The 25,687-nt window shown below is 56.8% G+C and overlaps 1 protein-coding gene across 2 annotated transcripts in view; it reads right to left on the bottom strand.

Moving 5' to 3' along the window:
• Window positions 1-25,687, bottom strand: part of EEFSEC (eukaryotic elongation factor, selenocysteine-tRNA specific) — a 247,967-nt gene that overhangs the window by 23,191 nt on the left and 199,089 nt on the right. Inside the window, exon 6 of one of the 2 annotated variants that reach the window (XM_036911547.2) lies at window positions 23,637-23,793. The exons of the other annotated variant lie outside the window; for it this stretch is intronic. Coding sequence (XP_036767442.2) covers window positions 23,637-23,793 — 157 coding nt within the window. The remainder of the gene's footprint in view (window positions 1-23,636; window positions 23,794-25,687) is intronic. 2 annotated transcript variants of the gene reach the window in all.

Raw genomic sequence — 25,687 nt, 5'->3', positions numbered from 1 at the left:
GTGGGCGCCCTGGGGAGGGGGCATGCTCAGGGTGCTGCTCCCAGAGCTGCCTCCTGGCACTCCTCCCCTAGCCTGTTCTCCGACTGACTAACCTGCCAGTCAGTGCTGCCTCCCCAGGCTCAGCCTCCCCGCCTGTGTTCCTCTGCCCAGGCACAGGTCACGGAGTTGCAGGCTGGGCTGGAGGACAGCCTCAGAGCCCGGCTGTGACCCTGCATGAGGCCCTCATGCCCACCAAGCTTGGCCTGTGACTTCAGTGGAAAGGAACCCCAAAACCAATGAGGCAGGGCACGTGAAACAGCCAGCATGGGCATGGTGCATGCAAACGGCAGCGACCACTGCCATGGGGGCAAGCCTCGCTGAGAGGCTGGCCTGCAAACCTACAGTTGCAGCCATGATCTGGCTGTCTGGGGGCCAAACGTGGCCCCTGGAGGTGCCCTACCAGGACAGATTGTGGACCAGTGGCCAGCAATAAAAAATGTGGACCCGCATTCCCTGGGCATGTGTTTCCCCCTGCAGATGGGGCGCTGGCTCTCCTGTGCTGCCTGCCTGGACTTGGCAGCACCATGCCCTGGGCCTGCTCGAAAGTTGTCAAGCTGGATCTTGTTGGAGGTCTGAGCCCCAGCAGCCATAGGATGGTGGACCCTGCCTGGAGAGCCTGGAGGACTCCAGACTGCCTGCCGTGCCTTGGGTGGCCCAGGGAGACGCCGGAGGATAACGGTGCTGGGCGGGGTCAGGATGACACAAGGAGGGCCTGTGTGTACTGCTCCTCCCCACATTCAAACAGACCCCAGCGGGCCTGTGCTGGGCGGGAGGGGCTGGGGACATCCCCAGGCCCACCTGAGAGGGACGCTGATGGGCAAGGCCCCCTGGGTCAGGCCGTGTCCCAAGAATCGCCCTCGCTGCCACGTCCGCTTGGCCTCTGAGTCTGCTCTGGTCTGTAGCTTGTTTTTCCGCCTTTCCATCCCGGGCCACCCCATCCTCCTGGAGCACGGACCCCCAATCACCTCTGACCCAGCCCCTCACAAAGCGGCCCATAAGATCCAGGGGCTCCGTCTGGCTCATGGTGAAGACCCTGCATCCCTCAGGGGGAACCCCACCTCTTCAGGGGTCGCAGGCCCCATGCCGCAGCCAGTGCCCCCTGTGGCCCACCTGCCTCGGACAGTGGCGCCCTCTCTCCTGAGCAGAGCTGTGCTCCTATCTGAACACCCTTCCCTAGGCCAGCTTCCCTGCCCTCTTCAAGGCTGAGTTCAGGGCCACCTCCTCCCTAATGAGGCCTTCCTGCTGCTTCTCTCTGCACTCACAGGTAGAGGCACTGGGCCCTCCTTCCCGGGCTCACACTCTCACCAGAGACAAAAAGGAAATGCCAGCCTGAGAATGGAAACCAGCTTCCGTGGCATTTCTGAAATACCTGAATGACTGAATCACCTTCAAACTCAGGATGTTTGACGTGCAATTCTGAATTTCTAGTTTGTCTTGAAAAGCCAGAGGACCTATCCTCTTATTCCCATGCTGAGCCATGGGCGGAGCGGGAGCAGGCCTGCCCTGCGCCAAGGCCCCCCAGCGGCTCCATCCCTGCCTGGTGCTGCTGCCGTTACACAAGACTGGCTCCGCTCAGCTCTGTCACATGCCTGTCCATCCCCACAAGGCACCTGACTTGTGATCTGGCAGTATAGGCTTCGGAGCCCAGGCACCCTCGCCACAGCCCTACGGTCCCAGCATCTCCAGCCAGGGGCCTGGTGCAAGGCCGGGACGGGCGGGGGCCCCCCAGGAGCTGGCTGGTGCCTGCTGTACAAGGCTCAGCCCAGGTGCGGCGGCCTGAAAGGACACATGCTGTCACCCTCTGTTCTCCCCCAGGAAGCAAGTGCAAGCCAAGAGCTCAGGTGGTAAGCCAGACTGCTGGGATCTGAACCCTGGCTCGGGCTCAGGCCAGCTGCATGGCTTTGAGCACGACACCTGGCTCTCTGTGACTCTGGCTCCTCAGCCGAGAAGCAGGGACAGCAAGAGAACCTCCTTTGTAGGGTTGCTGCAGGTCTATACAATGTGAGCACTTGGACTGTGTCCGGCACAAAGCCAGGTCTCACCCATGGTGACCACTTTTATTACCACACCACCATGGCCAGCAGCCGTGGGTATGTGCATGTGCCACTGACTCAGCACACATCACAAACACCTGCTGAAGACTTTGTATGCACAAGACCCTCCGGGCGGGGGGATACAGCACATGGGTTATGTTTGCAAGGGGGACAGACTTTAACCAATACATAAATGCAGGAGACAATTTGTGACAGTAAGTGACATGAAGTAAGTACAAGGTGACAGAGAAGGTGGTGCGGTCTGGGGCTCCTTTGGGAGGGTGGTCAGAGAGGGTGGGCTGAGGCCTCATAGGCGAGCAGGAGCTGCCCACAGAGATCTGAGGGGGCGCATGGGAGGGGGCTTCACTCAGGACCTTCGTGGGGCAGGAAGGGGCCTGGGGTCTGTGGCGGTGGGGGGGGGGGGCGACCTTCACCCGGCCAGCCGAGGTGGCCAGCCCTCTGCGGGAGGTGGGCGCCGACCTGGTCCGGACCCCCTGCCAGCTTTCTTTTGTGGGTGCCCATGAGCTGGGCTAAATGTCCCTTCTGCGCAGGCTGGGGTGGGGAGCAGGTAACGGGGGCGGGATGGGTAGGAGCAGTCTTAGCAGTCTTCCTTCCCTCTCTCTCCTTCAGGGTCAGCCTAGTGCGGCCTGAGGACACGGAGGGAGAAGGGCAGGAGCTGAACAGCAGGAACCCGCGAGCTCAGAGCACAGGCCTCCGCGGGCGGGGGGTGGGGAAGGTGGAGAAGGTGGCTCCTTTCGCCAAATCATTATTTAATTTTTTTAAAAGGTGGCTACAAAGCTATGATTAAGCTCAGGGCCCTAAAACAAGCCCATAAAATCGAAAAATATTTATCTGGAAGGGTGGCAAGTCCAATAAAAGTTTTAGGAATGTTTTATAACTGCCCTGTCAGGAAGCTGGCCTCTCACTCACCTCCCTCCTGTGAGAAAAACCACACACACAAACACACACACTTGCAGGCACAGACACACGCTCCCTGGCACCCATGCTCCCTGACAGCCATGCTCCCTGGCACACGCACTCCCTGGCACACACATATGGACACAGACAGACTCAGACACAAGGCCCCTACCAACTCCTGCTGGTACCATGTGCTCTCCTCTCAGGAGGGCGTGGGACTATCAGGAAGGGGGCCGCGCTGCCTCTCCGCGCCTGCATCAGTCTGCAGGGACCTGCATATGCACCCTGGGCACACGGCCTTCTCCCCTGCTGTGTGTTCTGACGTGGCTACGGCGTCTGCCCTCGGCAGGCACAGTTTCCACGTCTTCCTGTCGTTTCTGTGTCTGTGGCGGGCCAGCTGGTACCCCATTTCCCCAGGAGAGCCATCTCAAGGTCCAGGAATTTGAAGGAAGCCTTCTGATCTGAGCCTCGGATCCCTCTCTTCTGGCAGCCCAGAGGGTGTACCAGGAGGCTAGACACTGCCAGGGCTTCATTCTTCAAAACAGGTTGGGAGGTGGGTGCTAGGATCCTCACAGAGACACATGCTCAGGCCTGTTTCTAGTGGCTTCTCTAGTCCTGAGGTTGGGGACAAAGTCCACACCAGGCCCTAGCATGAGTTAGCCTCGTGACCTCTCCCACCATCCACCCGTGCCCTTGGCCCAGCCATGTGGCCTTCTCACCCTTCTGTTCAGTGCCTTTCCTGCCTCAGGGCCTTTGCACAGACCCCTCCTGGCCACCCTAGTGAACGCTGAATCACAGGCCATGTAATGCTGCTTCCACAGAAGTACATCCAGGCCCCATGAAGCCACTCTTTCCCTGCCAGACCTGCCTTCTTCCTTCACAGCGCCCATCTGTCTGGTAGCACGTGCTACTGTGGGGCTGTCTGACTACCCCTTTTGTGGAGCTCCAGGAGGGCAGGGACGGAGCAATTTCTCCTGCTCTGAGTCCTCACCTGAGCCAGGGGTATAGCGTAGGGGAGGGGAACAATTTGTGAACAGCCTCAGATGCCAGAGCTGGGAGTGCAGGTGGCTCCACCAAAGCCCACACTGGTCCTGGGCTGGCTCTAAATGCCAAGCGTGACACTGGTCGGGCCACAGGGAACTCAGCCTTCCCTTGCCTGCAGTGCACCCTTGCCTCAGAGAAGTCACCCACTGCCTGGGGCACGCCCAGCACCACAGGCTGGCTTCCAGCCACCAGAAATTCCCTAACAATAAAAAAGATGGGCAGTCAGGGGGAGGGAGGGCCAGCAACACACTAGGCGCTCCACAGGTCTCCCAGGCCCCTAGCTCACTCCATCTCCATGCACTCCCCCTCAGGAAGGTACTGCATCTGGCTCCAGCTCTGTGAAGTGACCGCATGGGGGCTCAGGGAGCAAGGATTAGAACCCACAACCAAGTTACTGATGGGAAGTGGCCTCTGGCAGAAATTGGAAAGAGTAAACCAGGGGCCCAATTTCCAATTAAACACCCCAGTTTCCCTTCACCTCCAGCAAGAGCCCATGAGGATCCCAGCACCACCCTGTCGGCCAGGTTGGAAGGATTCCCACAAAGGCCTGATGTTTAGGGCCAGTCCCAGACCTCCAAGAAATCAGGCTTCAAGTCAGCTTCTGGGTGCAGAGAAAGCTGCTCAGAAAACCCAGCGATTGCATCCTTCAGTTGGCTAGAAGCTTAAGTGGGGTGAGGCCCAGGAGGGTGGGGAGAGGCCAACAGGTCTGAGCAGCCCTGCCGCCTGCCAGGCCCTGCAGATGCATGCACTTCCCAGGGCCACCTGGAGAAACATTTCACTGCTCTGCAGAGGGGTACCATGGCAACAGGCTGCCTGCCCTCAGACAGGCAAGAGATGCACACGCTGTGGCGCATGCAGGCTCTGGTGGCACCCAGCAGGAGAAGGAGCCGAGGAGAACCGCTGGCTGGAACGGTAAGTTCTCCAGTGAAAACAGCAAGTGCCCCAACAGAGCTTGTTCGGCGTGAGACCAAGCGTGTAAGAACTCAGATACAGAAATGGTCAGACAATTTGGGACTGAGTCCTATGCAGGGAGAGCACATCCCCGACCCAGGGGCAGGTGTCACCTCCAGGGACAGCAGTGGGGGCATTTTACTGGGAACATTGTTTCTTAAAGAGACAGAGTGTGAGAGGTTTGACGCCTGTGACAGAGCAGTCAAGTCCATCTGATCTTGCCAGCTACAGGCTTGTCTGTTCTGTCTGAAATAGTCAAAGATTTTCAGGGTTAGAAACAAATTTTGTTTATTTTAACAAAATCAAAATACTGAGTAACAGGAGAAAGAGGAGTAGGGGACGTAAGGCCACCAAAGGTGCCGTGGTGTCTCTGCTGAGCACTGTTCCTTAGAGCCTCAGTGTCTTCATGTGTCCCCTGGGATAATGACACCAGTCTCAGTCAGGTCACAAGAGCTGGCTGGGCTGGTGTGCACCTGGAGTGCTGGACACCCCCAGTGTCTGGGAATGCCAGCTGGGGTCAGGCCAGGCCTTTGGCACCTGCTCCCGCTGGTTACCTGCTATTCCCCATGCATGCCGGCCTGAGACGCAGAAGCCACGGGACTCATGCCAGGCTACCCAGGAAGAGAGTCACGGCGCTGTGATGGAGAAGCAGTGGGTGTCACAGGGCAACTCACCTGGGGTCAGGGAAGGGTCCCAGGGGGGAGCTCTGTGACCCCAAGGAAGGTACTTCCTTAGACCTCAGTTTCCCTTTTGTTCATGGTCTTCTAAGTAGGTCCCAGGCCACAGGCCTCTGTTTGCTGCCAGGGCACACAACCCTTCTTCCTGGGGACCCCATTCTCACTATGGCCATGGTGAGAGGCCCCTGGCACAGCTCCTTGTGGATGACACAGGACCATGCCAGGGAGAGGCTGGCCGGCAGATGGTTTCTGTCCACTACGCTGGGTTTATGTTAATTGCAGATATTTTTAATGTATTGTGTTACTCCATCCATCTTTTTGAACAGTCCGTCTTGTAAAATTCTCTTAATGATGTTATTTTTTCTTGCCTATCTTTATCATCTACAATTATTTATAATATCATTGTCTTTGTTTCAAACACTGGGTATAAACATTGTTGTAACAGTTCTTCGATGGGGTTCATATAATTTTTACAATTGCTTTGAAATGCTTCAATGGCCAAAGGGGGAGGAGGCTTGTCATTCGTTTGGGGAAAAAAAAGACACCCCAAAGTGCTCTCTGCTCTGGGTGAAGGTACTCCTCTGCCAGGATGGCTTCCAGGAGAGGCTGGCTTTATCAGGGGCGGGCCCCTGGAAAACTGAGGACAGCCCTGCAGCGTGGGGGCTGGCAGCAGCTAGCTGGCTGCTGGATTAGGTTTCAGGGCTGCCTTCCCCATAGACATCGGGGCAAGATCCACAAAGGCCGCCGTCGGGGTAAGACGCCAGTGAGAAAGATGGATGGCTTGTTTTCATTTTTATAGGGAGTGTCTGAAACCTCAGCTCTCACCCCTCACCTCTCTTTAACTCTCTTTTCTCCCAACTGAGCTGTTTCCCAGTCTCCTTGGCTGCTGGCTGGCCTGCTATGTGGGATGGAACGAGTGGAATGCCCGTGACTGCGTGGGCAGAGCCACCCTAGCCTTGGGGTCACTGGGGGCTGTCCACAGCTGCCCCAACAGAGCTGACTTCCAGCCTCCCTGTGGGGCTGAAATGGGGACAGCTCCTTGGAGGACTACGTGGTCTGAGCTGGGCCAGAGAGAGGGCTGCCTACACCTCTCACCCCTGCGCCCACTTTCTAAGGCCACTGTGAACTCTCAGGGGCTCCCATGGCAGTGTGCCGACCCTGGACCACCAGTCCCATCACCATAGTCAAGCACATGGCAGATCCTGACCTCCTCTGCTGCAGCGCCCTCAGGGGCTCCTGGCCAGCCCACCTCCCAGCCTCCCATCAAGCCCCGTGGCTCCCTTTGCCTGGCTGTGCCAGCCCACCTGCTTCCTCGGAGGCACTGAGCCCTCAGAATGTGGGGCGCACCCATCACACAGGGTTCCTGCCCTCAGAGGGCTCACAGGTAGTCCTATGTCCCGCAGAGGGTGACACATCCCTTTGGGCTCTGAGAAGTGACTTCTGCTCAGTCTCACACGGATCTCCTCCACAGCCCCAGCCAGGGGGTGGCGAGGACCTGCTGCCCGTGACACAGCTGGCCCGCCTGGGGGCCAAGCCCTGCAGACAGGACCTGGGTCCAGGCTCTGGGACCGGGACTCGGCATGGGGCCGGGCATGGGGGGATTTGTGTTGGGTGAGAGTGAGGGGGTCTCAGTGCCTTTGGACTGGGAGATGGTGTGCCATGGTCTGACCAGCAGCATCTCCTGCTTGCACAGGACTCTGGGGAGATGTACTGACACTATGGGGATCTGAGGGTCGGGCTCTAAGAGGGGCCCAGAGCCTAGGGCAGGAACCTGAAGCAGGGAATGCTGGCCGACGTGCAGAACCAGGCCGGGCTGTGAGCCGCTCTCTTCTCCACTTGTCTCCTCCTTCTAAGCCTCTTTAGAGAGACTTGGACTGCCACGTCCAAGTTGGCCTTACTAGCTTCAGAGAAGTGGGAATAAAAACTTCATGACGCTATTTTCCATATATCAAATTAGCAAAGATAAATACCACATTGGTAGCCTGGGCTGGTGAGGTGGTGGGCAAACAGACACCCTCATCCCATGCTGATGCATAAAATGAGGCGATAGTCTTAGAAATCACTCTGCCAAGGCCTTTCAAGAGCATTTTAAATATTTACAATATTTTCTTTTTGAAAATCAGAACAATTCATCTTCTGAGAATCCATCTTAAGAACAATACCCTGTAATTAAACAGGGATTTATACACAAAGATGTTCCCAGCAATGTTATTTACGACAGAGGGAAGCTGGGCATGCAGTGGAGGCCTAAGTAATCTGTGGGGCAGCCTTGGGGATGACTGCTGTTACAACACCATTAAAACGCGGCTACGGAATGACGACAACGGCTGCAGCGTATGGTCGGGGGCTGTGCTGTGCACTTAGAGTTCTGAGCACCCCCCACAGGGCGACCCACTGCCCCCATTTTACAGATGAGGAAACTAAGGCTTGGACCAGCCCCGTCACTTGCCTGTGATTATACACCTGGGAAGTAATCGTACTGGGATTTGGAGTTTCAGAGTCCAACCGTACTGTTTAACCCTCCTTCAAGACTAGACTTAACCCGAAAAAGAGAAAAAAAAGCTTGCATAACAATATTAACTGAAAAAAATCAGAATGCAAGACTCTACATTCTATATCATTTCTACTACATAAAAAGAAACCTTTGCAGAGAAAAGGCAGAATCATCTGAGAATCCACCTAAGAACAATACCCTATAATTAAACAGGGATTTACACACAAAGATGTTCCCAGCAATGTTATTACAGTGTTACAATAGAGGGAAGCTGGACATGTGACAGAGGACAAAGTAACCTGTGGGCTGGCTCAGGTGAAAATATTAATGGTGGGACTTTGGGACTGTTTTCCTTTTCTTCAACATGCGCATTTCCTTGAATGAGCATTACCACTACTTTCAGGTTACAAAAATCCAGTTTGTGGTTTTGTTTCAAACCACCTAAAACATCTCATTTGGAAAGAGACACCTGGGGTCAGGCCATGGGTCCTGTAGGAGGATACAGCCCTGCTGGGAAAGGAAGAGCCTAGTGGGGTGTCCTGGAGCCACAAATCGCTGTTGGCCAGCAGGGCCAGGGCCAGCCTGAACCTGGGTGCAGAACAATAACCTCTTCCTGCCACGGGTTCTGTGGGAAAGCCTTTCCCGTTTCCCAGGAAGCAGGAATACTGCCCACTCTGCTGACTTCTGAGGCCTGGGTTGGCCAGGGCAAATGCTAACATCCTGTTTTTCCACCTCACACCCAGTGTGCCAGGGCTGACGAGAATGAACGACATTCCCCTCACGGTCAGGCAGGTCACTGTGACGGGGCAAAGAGAAGGTGTACAACAGCTGAGGGGCATGGGCTCTCCAAGGCCCGCCACACGTGCCCCTGACAGAACAGCTTACCCAGGGCTTCCTGCAGGGGCTCTGGGGACACACAGGGAGACAGTCCAGGACCTCAGTTAGAGACACCCAGGCAGACAAGGGAGGGGCCCCAACAGTCCAGAGGGCCCAGGGAGAGGCTGGCCTGGGTGCCCAGGGGGCCCTGAAGAGGGCAGCTCCCACCATCCTGAGGCTGAGCGAAGTCAGGGGTAGGGAAGGCTGCTGGCACAAGGTAATGGTAAGGAAAGCCTGGCACAATGACTGGGTGCACCTGCTTGCAAAGAATACCTGCTATATCAGCTGCTTCTTGTAACAGCCCCTGGTTCCTCCCTGGGGCAGCAGGATCCACCCCTGGTGCCAGGATGAGCTATGATGCAGGGCTGGCATGTATCCAGCCATGGTACTGGTTTGGGGATGGGTGCAGTGCTCCAGCACTTTGGTGGGCTACTGGGAGAGGGGCTCTGTCTCCACTACACTGGCAACTAGGAAACCCCCCATGGGAGAGCCTGCCAGGGGGCAGTCACCTGCAGGAGGACACTGGAACCAAGCTGTGCCTGGAACACAGCACCACCGCTGGACTTTCTCAGGCACGTGACTCAACTGAGTTAAGGTTCTATTACATGTACCAGAGATTTCAACTAGTCCACTTCTTAGTCCCACCCAGTGACCATCTGGAGAATCACAGGGGCATGCCACTCATTCAATGAGTAATTACTCGTGCAGAGATGGGCAAGAAGGCCCCCTCGAATTGCTCCCAGGTCAGGACTACAACAGGGGAGATTCAGCTGGGATTCAGAGCTCTCTGTGTGGTGAGTGGAGAGGTGGCTGTGGCACTGTAGGCGGCAGGCAGGGGTGGAGGATTGGAGGGGACATCTGAGCTGAGCGCAAGCAGAATGAGGGAAAGCCACTGTGGGCCACTGGAGGGCTGGAGGGTGGCAGGTGGCTGAGAGGGGCAGAGGGCGGGCTGGTGGGGCCTGATTGGGAAGGAGCTGAGCACCATGCTGCCAGGCTAGACACTGCTCCAGACAAGAGGGGACAGTCACAGCAGCTTCCTGAGTGACAAGCGGGTTTGTGCCCAGGGTGAGAGGGACAGTAGGCCAGGACGAGTAAGCAGGGTTACGGAAGCCGCAAGAAATTAAGTGCTTTCCAAAGCACCAGGTGCTGGAAGAGGTCATCTGAGGGTTAGTACATTACCAATCCCCAGAGACACACAAACACTATACTTCAGATGTTTTCCTATGACGATTCCCCAAGTGGTGACAGCCCCTGTGCAAAGGAAGGGGAAGAAACTCAGATTTTAACATTTACAAGGACCCAGGCACTTCATATTCTCACTTACCCATCTCAGCCCTGAACGGGGGAAGCTCCCCTTTGTTAAGTAGGAAAACTGAGGCTAAGGACATTCCTTTAACTACCCCAGAGGTGGGGTCAAGCCCAAATTGGACCGTCTGGAATTCGTCTTGGGCTGGCTCTGAGCTCAGGCCTGCTGGAGCTGCTAGGCAAACAGGCGAACTGCCAGAGGGCAGAGAGCCAGGACCTTGGGGAGAGACGGCTGGGCTCTGACCTCAGTCAGGGGCTCCAGAGCTGTGTGGCTTTGGGTGGGTTGCTTTCTCTCTATGTGCTTCTGTTTCTTCATTTGTAAAATGGACATTTCAATAACTAAGTATGATAGCATCTTCCTTTGGGTTTGTTGCGAAGATTAAATGACATTTATTTAATGCAAAATACAGAACAGTGCGTGGCACGTAGTAATGACTGCCTAACTTTTTCACCCCTTTTTCTTTTTCTGACTCTGATCATTCACATCACAGACACTGAAGAGACCACATGTCTTGGCCAACTTCTGTCATGCCCCTTACTCTGTGTGCATTTATTCAGCCCCTGTTACTGCCCAGCACTGGAGTGGGGGTCCCCCTGAGTCCTCCCACATCTGCTGATGCAAATTAAAGGAATCTGAATGAGAGTGACGAACTATCCACTGACAAAATGGTGCAAATTCAAAGACTGATGCATGAGAAATGCATGTGGAAGTTCCAGGATGACTCTGAATGTTAGCTGTGATAGCAAAAATCTGGCAACACACAGGCACCCAATAGGAGGGAGACGGGGCAGGAACTATGGGCCAGTTACACAGAACACAGCACCACAGAACCTTGGGGAGCAAGGGGAGGGCGGCTGCCCGCCACAAGAGCTCCTCAAGAAGGACCACCCTAAGGGAAGCAGAAGCGCGAGCCGGGGGTGCAGGGCTGCCACATCTGAAAGGCTCACAGACAACGCTGTCACTGGCTGCCTGTCTTCCCCACATCCAGCTTCAGGCCGGGCGCTCCATGTGCATGGACTTAAGCTGTCCTCCCCACCTGGATCTTTCTGGTTACCTCATCCAGAAATGCCCCACCCCAAGGAGGGCAGGCTGGAAGGAAAGCCAGTAGGGCACATGGCAGGTGGCAGCCCCGGCCTCTGAGCCCTACACACGGGGCCACAGGAGCCCCACTAGGAGCCATGGGTCCCTGACACACTGGCAGGTGGCAGTAGCACACTCTGGCCCAGGGCTGAGCCCTGTGGTGGCCTCGGTGGTTCCTGGGGACAGGAGCTGCCTGAGTGAGCCGATGGCCATCTGCAGGTCACCAAACTCAGTGGTAGCCATGGCCCAGTGACTAGGCCCCACGGGGGCTGAGGGCAAGAGCAGGGTGAGCCCAGAGCCCACGCACCAGGCAGCAGGTGCGCTCCCCGGCCCCTGCCTGCCTGGCCCCTCCACTTGTGGAACTGTACACTCAGTTGCCTTCAGGATCAAGGCGGGGGCCTTGCAGTCAGACAACCCAGGGTCTGAACCCCAGCTCCTCCTCCACTGCACAGCTAACCTGACCTGTGCAGGGCCTCCCTGAGACATTTGTGTGTGGGGACCAAGTGAGATGCCGTGGGAAGGCTCTGTGATGGCTCCTGCTGGCACTGTGATCAATGTCAGTGACAGCACCCCTCTCCCCCACCCCCCAGCTCACCTGCTGCCAGGAAGGAGCCCAGGGGAAGCTCAGAGCCTTGGGGAGCAACAGCCGGAGCCTTGTGTGAACGCTGACCTCGCATGCACAACCCCAGCACCTGCGTGGGTAACCCGGGTAAGCCTGGGCGGGCTTGCTCCCTTTTCTCCTGACCACAGGCTCTCCCAGGAAGGCTGCCGGGCAGTGCAGCTGCCAAGTCAGAGGGCCATCCAAGCGTACGACTGGGGGCAAGCAATTTAACCTACTAACAGTTCCCAACTTGGAGCGCTGTGTGAAAACTAAATAACGTACTTCATGTGAAGTGGTGAGGACAGCCTGGGCACAGCAGGGGCTAAATGCCAGGGAGCAGCGGGGGCTGTACCAGCCGCGCTCCGCCCTGCCCTCCTGGCTCTCCTGCACCCCAGCACTTGGCCAGCCACACACCCTGCAGAGGACCATGACCACCCAGCCTCCCTGAATCGTGAGAGGTGTGTCTGTTAACATGGTGGACTCAAATCACAGGAGAACCGATGCCCAGGGAGGCTTCCACTCCTCGCATGTGTCTCTGAAGGCCTGGGGCCCAGGGGCACAGGACCAGCTGCCGTGGCAGTCCCAGGTCCCGGGGACTACGGCACAAAACTGCGCAGAACTGCCTGAGCCAAGATGCCTCCGCGACAGGACGCAGGGCCAGCTCCTGATTTCTGGGACTCTTTCTCAGGTCTTTAAGACTGCTGGCTGTTGGCCGTATTGCGGCTTTCTGGAGAGACGGACACAGAAGTTCCACTACCCGCTGCCTGAGATGTTAAAACAAATAATCAGTTTCCTCTGATGACTTCATTTAGGCAGCAGAAATCCGTATGGGAAAATACACATTTTCCCTAAAGGCACAAACTGGTAAAAAAAACAAAAACAAAAACTGGAAAGTTTCAGAGATTCCATAACAAAGAGAAATATTTCCCAAAGAAGTTCAACTCAACTTGTAAGAATCCAGGCAAAGGTGTGTTCCTGGCACCTGCCAGGCTGGAGAAAGCCTCCTCCTCCCCCAGGAGCAGAGACGGGGCCTGTTCAGGCTGCACCCTGAGTACCCCTCCTTGGTCTGCCCCAGCAGCACCGAGTGGCCGTGGCCCCGTCCATCCACCCTGCCCCTGCCCTGCTCTCCACATGCCCACTGCCCTGGCCTTGGGGCCTTCAGTCTCGCCCTGTCCAACTGGCTGCCAGGGGAAGCCTTCTGTCCTTCCCTACACGCTGCCTACCACAGCTCCTGCCATCTACCTAGACCCGGGAATCTCAACCTGGGGGCGATTTTGCCCTCCCAGGGCATGTGGTGATGCTTAGAGAAGTTTTTGCTGTCATGATGGGAGAGGGAGGCTGGGGGTCACTACTGGCCCAGCGGTCAGAAGCTAGGCATGCTGCTGGATAATGTACAGTGCCACTGAACGACCCAGCCTACGGTACACAGAACAGTCCCCCACCCCTGGAACTACCCAGGCCCCCACATGTAAGCAGGGCTGAGGCTGGGGAGCCCTGACCTGACAAAGGCCAGGTGCCAAGTGTGGGGTTCAGAGCCTCAGACCTGGAATTGAAGGTGAACACTGAAGAGGATCCCCAAGGGCTCAATTGTGGTTGACTCCATGAAAGCCTTTTGTTTGGGAAAAAGAGTTCCATTGCTTTAAAAAAATGTTCTAAAACCACCATATTAAACATACCAAATTAAATGAGTTAGTAACATATAAAACATTTAGAACAATGTCCTACCCATTAGAATAAGCAACAAATATGCCACACTCTTTCCAGCCTCTGTGCGTTAGCACACTCTGTTCCCTCTGTCCTGAATGCTTTTGCTCCCTTTCTCTACCTGGAAAACACCCCTCACCTTCAAGGCCAGCTCAGGACTCCTGCATCTGTGAAAGCTTCCACCGCCTTCCGGAAGGGGGCACTTCCTCCATCCTCTCCATCCCCATGGCCTACAGGGTCCCAGCACGGTGCTTCTTACTTTCTGTAGTCATAGCTGGCCGACTGGTGCCCCCCTGGAGGGGTGGGAACCAATTCCCTGTGTTCAGGTCTGAGGCTAGTCACAGGACAGGGCCACCGTTAGAGCGAAGGGGAGGGAGAGAGAGACAGAGGGAGAGGGAGGCCTCGGCAGGCTCTGGGAGGTAGCAGCTCCTCCCCGCAGGCCCTGGCTTAGCCCCATGGGGCTGCAGGGGGGACAGACACCCTGGATCTGGTGCCACACAACCAGCTCTGCCTCACTGCTGCCAGACCCTGGCCTTAACCCTGACTTCCAAAGGAACCTCCTGGTGCCCTTACTCCATGCAGGCCACAGAGGCTTGGGGCACAGCTACCAAAACGTGGGGCCCGTAGGGGCACATGCAGGCGTGTGTGGGCAAGACTGTAGCTCTATAGCCAACCTTCAAGTGGTTCAGCACACACAGAAAACAACTGAATCCACAGGAGCAAGAGCGTCCAATGCACTATTCTTTCAACTTTTCTCTATGTTTGGATTTACTAAAAATCCTGAAGGGAGAAATCCTCAAAATAACCCATCTTACAGATGAGAAAACTGGGGCTCAAAATTAAAATTCCAGCCAGGCCTCCAACTCAGGTCTGGCTGACACCAGAGCTCTGGCTGTTTTTAAGTACCTGCTTCCAACTGCCCCACAGGGGCAGAAAATTCAAGAGTGCACAAATGGCAGCCCTGCCAGTATCTTTCAGTAAAAGCCAATTTGTTCCTGGCAGGGGCTACCTCGAGGTAGCAGGCTAAGGACTCTAATGAAATCTCAAGGACAGGTTGTTGAGATTGCCCAAGAACCAGCCCCAAACAGAGTCTATGGTGGCGACTGGGTGGCTGGGTGGGTGGGGAGAACACATTTTAAAGGGAAAGAAAACCAGTTTCATTTCAAATCCCAGAGGGAGCACACAGCCCAACAGCCCATTGTCCACAGGCCTATTTATGGGAACACGGCAATACCCTCAACCTCGGAGCTCCCTGTGGCCCCTCCCTTCGGCCCCAAGACGAGTTTTCACTCTTCCTCTTTGCTAGGCTTCCAGAAGCCTTTCAGCGGAAGGGCATCCATGAGAAATAAAAGCCCGCTTCCACTGGGGGCTCTGGGATCGGCTGGGCAGCTCTAGGCCTCAGGGTACCTCCGGGGAAATGGGATGAGGGCTGCAGGGGAGGAAGCGGCAGCACTTCAAGGACTTGTACTGACACGGACACAGCAGTCTCCATTTGAGAACTGGGGGCTTTCATGTAAAAACAAGATTCTCAGTCTCTCTTGAAAACCTGGAAGATCTGATCACATTGTGGCCGTGCTGCAGCCCCACAACCCCTGTGTGGAGCTGAGTGGGGGCTGCCTGTGGGGCTGCATGTGGCGTCACAGTCCAAGCCTCGCCAGGAGGTGGGGGCCCCCGCGAGACCTTGGCCCCATCACCCAGGGGCTTCCCGTGCCCAGCTCTCGCTGATTCATCAATCTTTTCTGCCTCAGAGTGTGACTCAGACCCTCTCCTGGTCTGGTACACCCCCCCGAACTCTGCCACAAAGACCCCCTCTCACAGGGCCTGGCGATGCCACTGCCGTGGGAAGCCTGGCTGACCCCAGCCGCCCTGCCAGGCACTCCAATGGCATCAGGCACCTTCCTCCACAGCCTGATGTGTGCGCCAGAACACAAATGCTTGGGAGATGGTCTGTATACTGTTTGTCTTCCCAGTGGCTAAGGACTAAATTGTGTCCCCACCCAAACCCACACGTTGAAGTCCTAACCCCAGCATACCTCAGATGGGACTGTATTTGGAGATAGGGCCCTTAAAGAGGTGACCAGGGTAAGATGGGGTCACTAATCCAATCTGACTGGCGTCCTTACAAGAAGAGGAGTTAGGACACAGGTGTGCACAGAGGGACGAGCATGTGAGGACACAGGGAGAAGGCAGCCATCTGCAGCCAAGGAGAGAGGCCTCAGAGGGACCAACCCTGCCTGCACCCTGATTCATTAGCCTCCAGACTGAGAAGATAAACACTGATTGTTTAAGCCGGCCATCCTGTGGCCCTTGTTATGGCAGCTCCAGCAGATTCCTACCCTCATCACACTGCAGACCCTGTCAGAACAGGTCACACAGGCTTTTGCCCACCATGGTCCTTCTAGAACCTAGCACAGGCACGGCACATAACAGGGACCCAGAAACTTACTGCTGAATAGGGGAATGATCAGCAGGAAGCTCCTGGAGCGGAGGCTTCTTCAAGCCTGTGGGCCCAGAACCCAGTGCTGCATCTGACACAGATAAGATAATATCAGCAAAGAAAGCCTGGCTGGAGGAAGGCTGAGCATGCCTGGGCCAGGTGACCGTGTATTCTGGTCCTCTGCCATCTTTGACCTTGCAAAGTGCAGTATGCCTCAGTTAACTGGGGTCCCTAGCCATGGCTGGGCTCGGCCCAGTCCTCCTCTTCCTCTTGCCTGGGCACTGGAGTTGGTCTGGATTTCTCCTCTGCAAAACCCAGCCTCCTTGGGCTGCTGGGCAGATAGAGGGGTCCACCTACGTGGGACACGCTACCTGGCACCAAGCGTTTGCATGCTGCACTAGCTCCATCCCGGGCCCTGCCTGCCTCCTCCTGGGATGGCTGCTGCCCTTGCTGGGGGTCCTCATGCTATGGGCCCCCAGGCTGACCACACTCCCTCTGGTCCTTGGCCCACACAGCTTCAGAACAATGTCCCTACCCATGTGTCTAGCCCTGGAGTCACTGGTCTGTGGACGTCTCAACTGGCTAGGGGAAACTGGTCCCCAAGAAACACTGGAGGGGTGTCACCAATTCCTGCAGGCTCAGCCCACACAGAACAGCCCATATTTCTGGCATCCGGAGCTGCAGGGACTCAGCCCTGACAGATCTGCCAGGGAAGCCCCATCCCGCCCGCCACCTAGTCAGCAGAGGTACATGGCTTGGGCCCGCCCTGGGCCAGCCGCAGGACCGTGGCTCACGGGTCACCTGCTCAGGCCAAGCAGGCACCTGGGGGAGAAGTTTATGGTTTGGCTCTGTTTTCAATCAGGAGGGAAATGCAAAATGCCTTTCAGGATCAATAAATTAGAGGAGCCCTAGTGGAAGGTCAATCTCTGCTTGGAAGGTAAATGGTTAATCTCCCACGGAGCAGCCTGGTGTCAATGAGTGGGGCTTCAGCAGTGTTAACTTCCCACCTCGCTCCTGCAGGAGACCCTCCACTGTGGGACCCCCAGTAGACACGTGGGCTGCCCCAGGTAGAGGCGGGTGCCTGGTGGGTAAAAACATATGACCCCAGACACAGTTCACAGAGCCCATCACAGGTCAGATACAGTGGTCAGTCACAGGTTGGTGGGAATTACTGATCGGATCCCCATTCCCTCCCTGGAAATCAGAATTATGGACCTTGCAGCAGCCCCTGCAGCCTTGGCCTGGCCTGCCCACCCTCCTAAACTAGGCGCTGAGACCTGGTGATGCAGAAGGGATGGTGCTGCCCTGCTGGGTGCTTAGGCTAAGATGGGGTGCCCTAGGACCCTCCTCCCAGAGCCAATGTTTGGGACTTACTCCCGAGGCCCGGGCTCTGTTTGCATCTCACACCACTCACTCCAGGGCCTGGCACCCGAAGAGCCCAATAAATAGCAGATGAAAGATGTGAATGGAGGCAGTAGGCCACCCCTCAGGAAACCTGGGACAGAGGTGGCGCTGTGGGCCTGCTGCGTTGGCACTTGTGGGCTCTGGGTGGCCAGCCTGAACATGAATCCTTGGGCAGAGGGCTGGTGCGGCTCTGAGAGAAGCTGGCAGGGCTTCTATGCCCTTGCTCCTGATGACCACTGCACATCTGCCTGGGGACTAGAGATGGGCAGAGACTCTGGGCTCTTACTAGCTGTGCAGCTGTGAGCAAGGACCTCAGTTTTCCCACCTGTGGAATGGGAATGGGCCCATGATTAAGTGGAGACACTCCCTCCTTCCCAACCCCAGCCTCCTTCAATAGGAGCCATCTCAGCAGTGCTGTGGGGCCAGGAAGGAGCTCCGGGTGGTGGCTGGGGAGACGGACGCACCAGACTGGGGAAGGGGTCTGGTTTGGGCTTGAAGAATGGTACAGAAGGGGGCCTTGGGAGAAGGCAAGGTGTGAATTCCCACATCCTTGGGGCAGGTACAGAGAACAGAGCTCAGAGCAGGTAGGAAGGGCCAGGGCCTGAATCCCCATCCATGGCTTCTCCCACTATTTCTTCCCTCCTCTCCCCTGACCTGCTGGACTGGCCACCAGCCACAGGGTCCTAGAGAACATCACACACCTGGTCTGGTGCCCCACACACCTCCTCCTTCTCTGACCTCCCAGTTGCTGCATGGGTAGCAGTTCCTCTGGGAAGGGAAGTCTGCCCTGACTATCTCTCAGGATGTACACCCTCCCTGCCCGGTTCCTGGCCACCCGTGCATGGACAGCCGCCATGCTGGCTCCAGGCTGGTGGTCTGTGCCTCATCTCTCCCCTCCCATGGGAAAGGCCTTGGGCAGGACTCTGTTGGGATGCTCTTGGCATCCCTGGCCCTGAGCCTCCACTGGCATGCATAGAGCTGCAAGGACTGGCCCCCCTCCTTTCAAGTCCTCTTTAAAGAACTAGGGGCCCCAAAGCCATGTCACCAGGAGCCAGCTGTGCTGAGGGGGTCTGATAACGCTGGTGACTGGCTGAGCTGGAGGAGTTTCTGGGGAGGCCTGCAGCACACTAGGCACCAGGCTCCTTGCCCCCGGCAGGCCTGGGTTCCTCCATTTGCTATTCTAGTCGTTTGTTCCACTAAACTTTATTTACTCATTTGTGCAAGCAACATTTCCCATTCCCTGGAAAGCCATCCCTTCCAGCGTGTCTTGGCCGGGGATGGTACACCAAAGCCCTGAAACCCTGGGGGTGGGCTCAGGGGGCAGAAGCTGAAGCCAGGGAGGCCCAGGGGCTCCATCAGATTGCCCACCAGAGGTGAGCAGGTGCGACTCTCCTGACAACCAGCCACTCTCCTGGGGGCCACCTAGCTCCTCCCCACCCCACTGGCAGGGCTCTCACAAGCCTTCTACTCAGGGCCCACCGAGCAGAACGACCACCCATTTCCTTCTCCCACCCAACTGGAGGGACAGAGCTGCACTTCCAAACCTCACTGCCAGCCCCGTGCGTGAGGAGCACAGTATGCTGGGTTCCAATCCCAGCTCCGATGCTTTACCACTCTGCAACACTCAGCAGTTGTGCTGCTTACTGGCCAGGCTTGGTTTCCTCATCTGTGAAATGGGGATACTCTGAGCGCTGTGGGTCTAGGTAAGAGCCTACCTTTCCGGGGGCTTCCTAGGGCCCTCCTCTGACCACTGTCATGGCTCTTGAGTGATGGCTCATCCTGAAGGACAGTAAACTGAAGTTCCTTCTGGTTTACTGGGAGTACAGTTCTACAGATTCCTTTCCTTCTTTTCTCAGCTGCCTATAAATCCATCTGGAACTAGCAGTAATTAAAAGATTATTAAAGACCACCAAAATCGGATGGTCCTAAATACAAATTAGCAGGAACCGATCTGTCTCAGGGTATGATTGAGAATCTGGCCACCCCACAAGATCAAGTTCCTGGACTCTGGGCACGTGAGACAGGGCCCACGGACACAACGAGGCCCTTGCCGTGGCTGCTGAAGGCGGTGGTCCCCAGCCATGGCTGCTCTGGCTGCTCCCAGGAGAGCATGAGCTCCCATGACCAGTTTCCTCAGCTGTGAGTTGTGTGGCCACCTGACGAGGGCCAGCGATGCATACCGCAGTAGGATGGCCACGTGGGGGGCCATCATGTGGTATGCAGGGCCTAAAGTTTTCCATGAGGAGGCTGTAAGCTCCACGGGTGCTGCGGGCCATCCACTCCATCCTGCTAAAACAGACCACACGGAATCCTCCCTACATTGGCAGGTGGGAGACAGGCCACCTACCATAAATTTGGGCCACCCAAAAAGATTTCCAAGTCTATCAAGGTACACATCACAACCTACTGGGTGACTTTAGGTTTATGAGGCATTGCTTCAGAAGATAAAATCACACACATATGTTCTTCTTCTCTCCTAGAGTCAGTAAGAAGTGACTCTTAGCTGTCATGAGGGGACAAGTTCATCCATCTTCTCACACTTGACTTTTCTCCAGTTGGAAGTCATCAAGGAGTTTGTTTTCCCTTGCAAAGTACAATGTGTGGGCTGGCAGGAGCTGCCGTCCCAGCCGCCGCCATCCAGGCTGCCTCTCGGGGTGGGAGCTGGGGCCTGGGGCCTGGCTATGGAGTGGAGGGGGGAGTACAGAATAGCGGCTGCCGGGGAAACAGTGGGAGCCCAGGCCGGGCCTCCATGCCGACTGGCTTCACAAGCCTCCTGGCACGGGGCATGTCCAACTCCACATGGGCCCTGAGGTGCCCTGCTCACTGAAGCCCCGGCTGCTTGCTGGGGACTGACAGGGGCAGGCGGGGGCTGCACACCCAGACACACTGTGGGCAAGGCGCTCAGCCCCTCGGTTCCCCAAGCCCCACCTGGGACGGAGATAATGAGACCCAGCTCATGGGGGGGGGCACGTGGCATGGGAGTGGCGCCCAGAGCACAGCCATGCTGTGACACGGGAGGGAGGTCTGCCTGGAGGACCCTCATCTCTGCCTGGCAACGACCTCCAACTACTCTCCCTTTGCCAGCAATGCTACCCAGTGGGTTCATGACTCCTCACAGGGCCCCCAGCCTCCCGGCCTCACAGATGGAGGTGACTTTTGGAAGGGAACACTTATGTAAATGTGGGGCTCTGCAACCTTTTACCTGGCCCCACGACTTTCTGGGAAGGCTCCTTGGGTGCCATTTGTCAGGTGGGGCCAGACCTCTAGTCCCTCTGCCCTCCCAGAGTATCTTCTGGGGAAGCAGTGGGCCTAGTGTCAGGCCCCCTGTCTTAGAGGCCAGCATCTGTGACTCTATAAAATGTTCTGTTTCTATATTACGAACTTGAAGACCAAACACACTTCCTGAAATTCAAGTAGGAGTCACGAGTTCCCATCAGCCAAACCCAGTCTAAAGACATGTTTAGTTCATAGTTTTCATTTTTAACCAGGAAATTTTACATAAAAATTAAATCAGATGAAATTCAATTCCTGGGCCTACACTATCATGTCTCAAGAGTCAGGAGGACCAAGAGGCAGTTCTCCAGGTTGCCACAGTTCCCACCAGTCCCTACTGTATGACACCTGGCCTCTTCAACACCTGCTTGGCCCTGCTGGCATCTGGCCTTGCCCCCCAAGGTGAGAGGCCCGAGAGAGCACCCAGGCAGGGGGCAGGATGGGGGCACACCAGAGGATCTTGTCTGCCCTCCCTAGCTGGGTCACCTTGCAGAGCTAGCAGTGAGGCCATAGCCCCATTTGAACCCAGCCCCATCTGCCATCTGTGGGCTGGGACGGGCCCTCGGAGCCACTGCCTGCTCTGGAGCCTGAAACTGTGCAGTGCCAAGCCCTGGGCTTGTCCCCCCTGGTGCTTCCAACTTGCACTGGCCACGCTCTCTCCCTTCTTCCGCCTGGCACTGGATGTCTCGGGTTTACTGAAGACTCTTTTACAATTAAGGCACTTCAAAAAGGTTAAAAGTGAGTCTTTATGGGAGGAATCGGCAGGAAGAGACAAGCAGAAGGTGGGGGTAGGGAGTAGGGGTGGCTGGGATGAAGGAATCTGACCATTTATATTTAATAAAAAGCTTAAAAGCCACAAACAGGAAGCAGACCTATTAACAAGGCAACACTGGCCTAACAAAGGAATGTGACCTTGGGCTGACTGAAGCAGAGTCACTACAGCCCCCTCCCCTGCGCTGCCCCCCACGCCTGGGGCTTCCTCCTACATTCTGGCCTGTTTTGAAATACTCCAACTCTGAGTCTGCCTTGGGCATGAGGAAGGGTGCAAGGGGAGGGTCGGCATGAGCCTCTCTGTCCCCAAAGAAGGAAACTGAAGGACAGCCTTTTGCTCTGCCTGGACTAGAGGGACACCAGCAGCCTCAGGGAGGGTAGAGCGGGGTGCGGTCCCTCCCTCCACGCAGCTCTGCTCAGCCCTGCCAGTGCCCTGGGGACCCAGCTCTGCACACCAGCCTGCCGGCCCACGGCCTGCATGTGCTCCCTGGGGCCCCGAGCAGGGTACTGTGGACCCCCGTCTGGCTGAGGCTGACCAGGAGCAGCTGCGGAGGAGCTTGAAGCCTGCTGTCACGGCTGGAGGCTCCCACAGCAGGGGTGGTGGTAGGGGGGATCACTATGCCTGTCCTGAGGGAGTCTCTCCATCTGTGACCCGGCTCAGCCCCACCTGGACAAAGGCCTTGGGGTGCAGTCACACTTGTGCCACAGGGAGGCAGGCCTCTGGGGACCACAGATGTCTCTCACAGGAGGGCAAATGCCACACAGGGCCCTCTGGGCTTTAGGAAGGATTTGGGAGCCAAGGGCCCTGGGCTGGGCCCCCAGGAGAGCAGAGGGCGCTGACTTGGCTGGGGAGTTGCCAGGGTGCTGGGGTTCGCCTTCCTAGTGGGAGCAGGGCACCACTCTATCTGGAGGCTTTCCTTAAGAAGCTACACACACACCAAGATCATGTGGATGACTAGATCCAACCTCTCTATAGCTTTCCAGCCCTACAGAATAAAACCCTACAGAGCACAGCCGTGCTGATGTGAGATCAGCAGTGGTTATGGGGCTTCACTGTAAAATCCTTTAGCTTTGCTGCATGTTTGAAAATTGTTGGCACACAATGCTGAGAGCTCATGGTGCACTGTGTAAATGCCCGACCACAGACACATCTGTCCTTACCCTGCGGCGGGGCCCCAACCGGCGGCCCCCACAACTCCCTGCTCGCACCTCTTCTGCTGAACCACCGCCTTAAAATGCACACCAGCTGGTCCTTACCTCTGGGTCTTGGCAGTCATCTCCCCCAACCTGCAGAATGTTCTTCCCCTAGGTATGGGGGGCTCACTTCCACCCTTCCACCTCTACTAACTGTTCCCTCTTCAGAGGGCTTCCCAATCACCCATCCCAGAACAGCACACGCAGGAATCCTCACCCAGCCCTGCTTTATTTTTCCACGCAGCACATGGTCTAACTTAACACGTGCGCTCCCCTTGTCCCCGTCCCTTGCCGACAGCAGGACATCAGGCAAATGGGTGCGGGGAAGAGCACACATGGCAGAAGGCATGGAGGGACTGAAGAAATCCACGAAGCCCAACAGCAAATAGGCACCCCCGAGCCCACAGCAGACAAGGCCCAGCTCTGACCCAGCAGAGGCCTGCAGCTGGCATCTGCTGGGCAGGGAAGGATGTGGCAGCTCATTCTGGGGAGCCCTTCTAGCGACCAGGGCAGTGTGCCAGGCCCTTAGCGGTCTCTCTCACCAAGTCTCTTCCTCCAAGCCACCTGCTGGATCAGGACTGGTCCCCGTTTCACAGACAGGACAGGTGACAGATCCAGGGTCCCCCCAGGTGGTAACAGTGGAGCAGGAGCTCAGGCTCACACATTGGGCCAGGATCCTCTGGGAGGCCACAAGTCGGCCAGCGGCACACCGTATGGGCTGGGGTCTGTGCATTATCGGGGCAGGCCTGGAACCCTGAGCCGAGGGGCACCACCTCCCCTCTGCGTCTACATCCTGCATGGCACCTACAGGCAAGAGGAAATAACCACACTCACCAGGGATGTGGATCTTGAACTTGCCACTCTGGCCGAAGGCACTGTCAATGGTCCCCAGCTCCCCTGTGGACAGGTGCACCTTGAGCCCCACGAAGAGCTGGATGTTTGTTTCCTTCTTGAATAGGGAGCGGCCGATCACGCTGTAGTCGTCCATCACCTGTTCCCACACACCCGGCCCCGCGGGGAGACGGCATCAGTGTGTGCTGGAAAAGTGGCCACCCGCCCCTCCTCCAGGTGATGGAATGCCCCTGGGTCACTGGGGCGACTGGCCCCTCATCCCCGCCACCACCCACCACTACCAACACCTACAGAGCTGAGCCGTGTGCTCGCTGGTTGTGAGCACTCGGTGCCCCGGCACACTCAGCCCTGGGACAGCAATGGGAGGGAGGCACCCTCTCCCCACTTTACAGATGCAGAAAAGGGGACACCTGTTGGGCCATCTGTCCAAGGTCGCAGAGCCCACAGGGCAGCGGTAGCTGGGAGTCCGCACCTGCCTGCCCTGCACCTGCCTCTGCGCAGCCACTATGTCTGCCTGTCCCTGAGCCCGTCTGTTGACAGATGACAGCACCATCTGCATGGAAGCTTCCATGACACCCAGGCCAGCAAGAGGATGTCCCTCCTGAGCTGCGCCTGGGCTTTTTGGGACCTGCCTCAAACTCTCCGGTTTCGCTTCCAGCGAGGAGTCTCTGAGGACCTGGTCTCATCCCACCATCCCATCCTGCTGCACACACACACTTCAGCCACAGCCTCACTCCCTCTGCCCAGAGCTGCCCTCCTGGCCTAGCCCACGTCTACACCATTGCCCCACGGCCCCTCCTCTGTGACACCCTCCCATCTCTGTCCCAGCAGAAATCCCCTTCCCCTGGCTCCTGCTGTCTGTGGCCAGGCCCTCTGCTGCAGAGCTCACATCTCCTCACCTCTCTGTGGAGGCCCAGGCTGAGAGCAGAGACACGTGTGCGCGTGAAAATGTTGATTTGGTATGGCCCTGGTTTCACCACAAGCCGTGTCCACCTTACACCTTGTCCCCGCAGACTGAGTGTGGGCAAGGCTGAAGTGTCACTCTCCCCCTCCTGAAGCCTCTCGAAGCTCAGGCCCTCCCTATGGGAAAAACTGCCCTGCCCTGCCCGGGTTCTCTTGAGGGCTTGTGCCAGGAAGGTGCTGGGCCTCTGTGTAAAACAGAGAAAGAGGGATGTGCACACAGATGTATTAGAGAGCAAGCCTCCCAGATGACCTCAGAGGGGCTCACAGTTTCTTCCTGAGATTTGCTGCTCTTTCAGAGCAGGGCCCATGCTCCTCCTGACCTCCAGCGTGCTGGGTCCTACATGGTGCCATAGGAGAGACGGGGAGTCTCTCCCGCCTCCAGGCTCCATGCGCCAGCCTGGGTGCTGCCTGAGGCCAGGTCAAGCCTGAGCAGACACGGTGTGGGCAGCAGCAGGAAGGCGGGAGTGCTGCCAGCAGGGGGCCTGCTCCCAGTGCTCCCTGGGGAGGCTGAGACTCAGGAGAATCCCGTGGGCTGGGCTGTCCTCAGCCTCCGAAACATCTCATTTCTGCCCAAGACGCCAAGATTTGGCCAAGGGCCTCAGATGGATTGTTTTGAAAAGCAGAAACTGTCCCATTTACCCTAAAAACCTTTTGGAAAAACATATCCTATTCTATTTGATTCATAGTGCCAGATAAAAGGTACTTGCATTCCTCTTCTCCCCAGTGATGGATGAATTGGATACAAATAATGATAAGAATAATCATTTCCACTTGCACAGCTCTTTATAATTCACAAGTCTCATCCCCACATGTGAACTCTTCCTTGTCCTTCTGGACTGGGCTCCGGCAGAGCTCCCCTCGTGGGCCAGGCCTGCCATGGGCTTGGCCTGGTCCGTGGTGCCGCCGCTCCTGCCGCAGCGGGCATCCAGCAAGGCTGCTGGGTGCACTGAATGCAGGCACCTCCTCTGACCTGCAGGACACGGAGAGGTGGAGCGAGCAGATGTCACCAGCCCCAGCTGCTTTCCGGGGTTTGCAGCTCCCAGGACCCTGCCCTACTTTTCTCCCACAAT

The sequence above is a fragment of the Manis pentadactyla genome, chromosome 1, assembly GCF_030020395.1.
Source record: "Manis pentadactyla isolate mManPen7 chromosome 1, mManPen7.hap1, whole genome shotgun sequence".
In the NCBI taxonomy this organism is placed as follows: Eukaryota; Metazoa; Chordata; class Mammalia; order Pholidota; family Manidae; genus Manis; species Manis pentadactyla.
The sequence above is the reverse complement of the archived record's forward strand: the minus strand, read 5'-3'. Positions and strand labels throughout refer to the sequence as shown.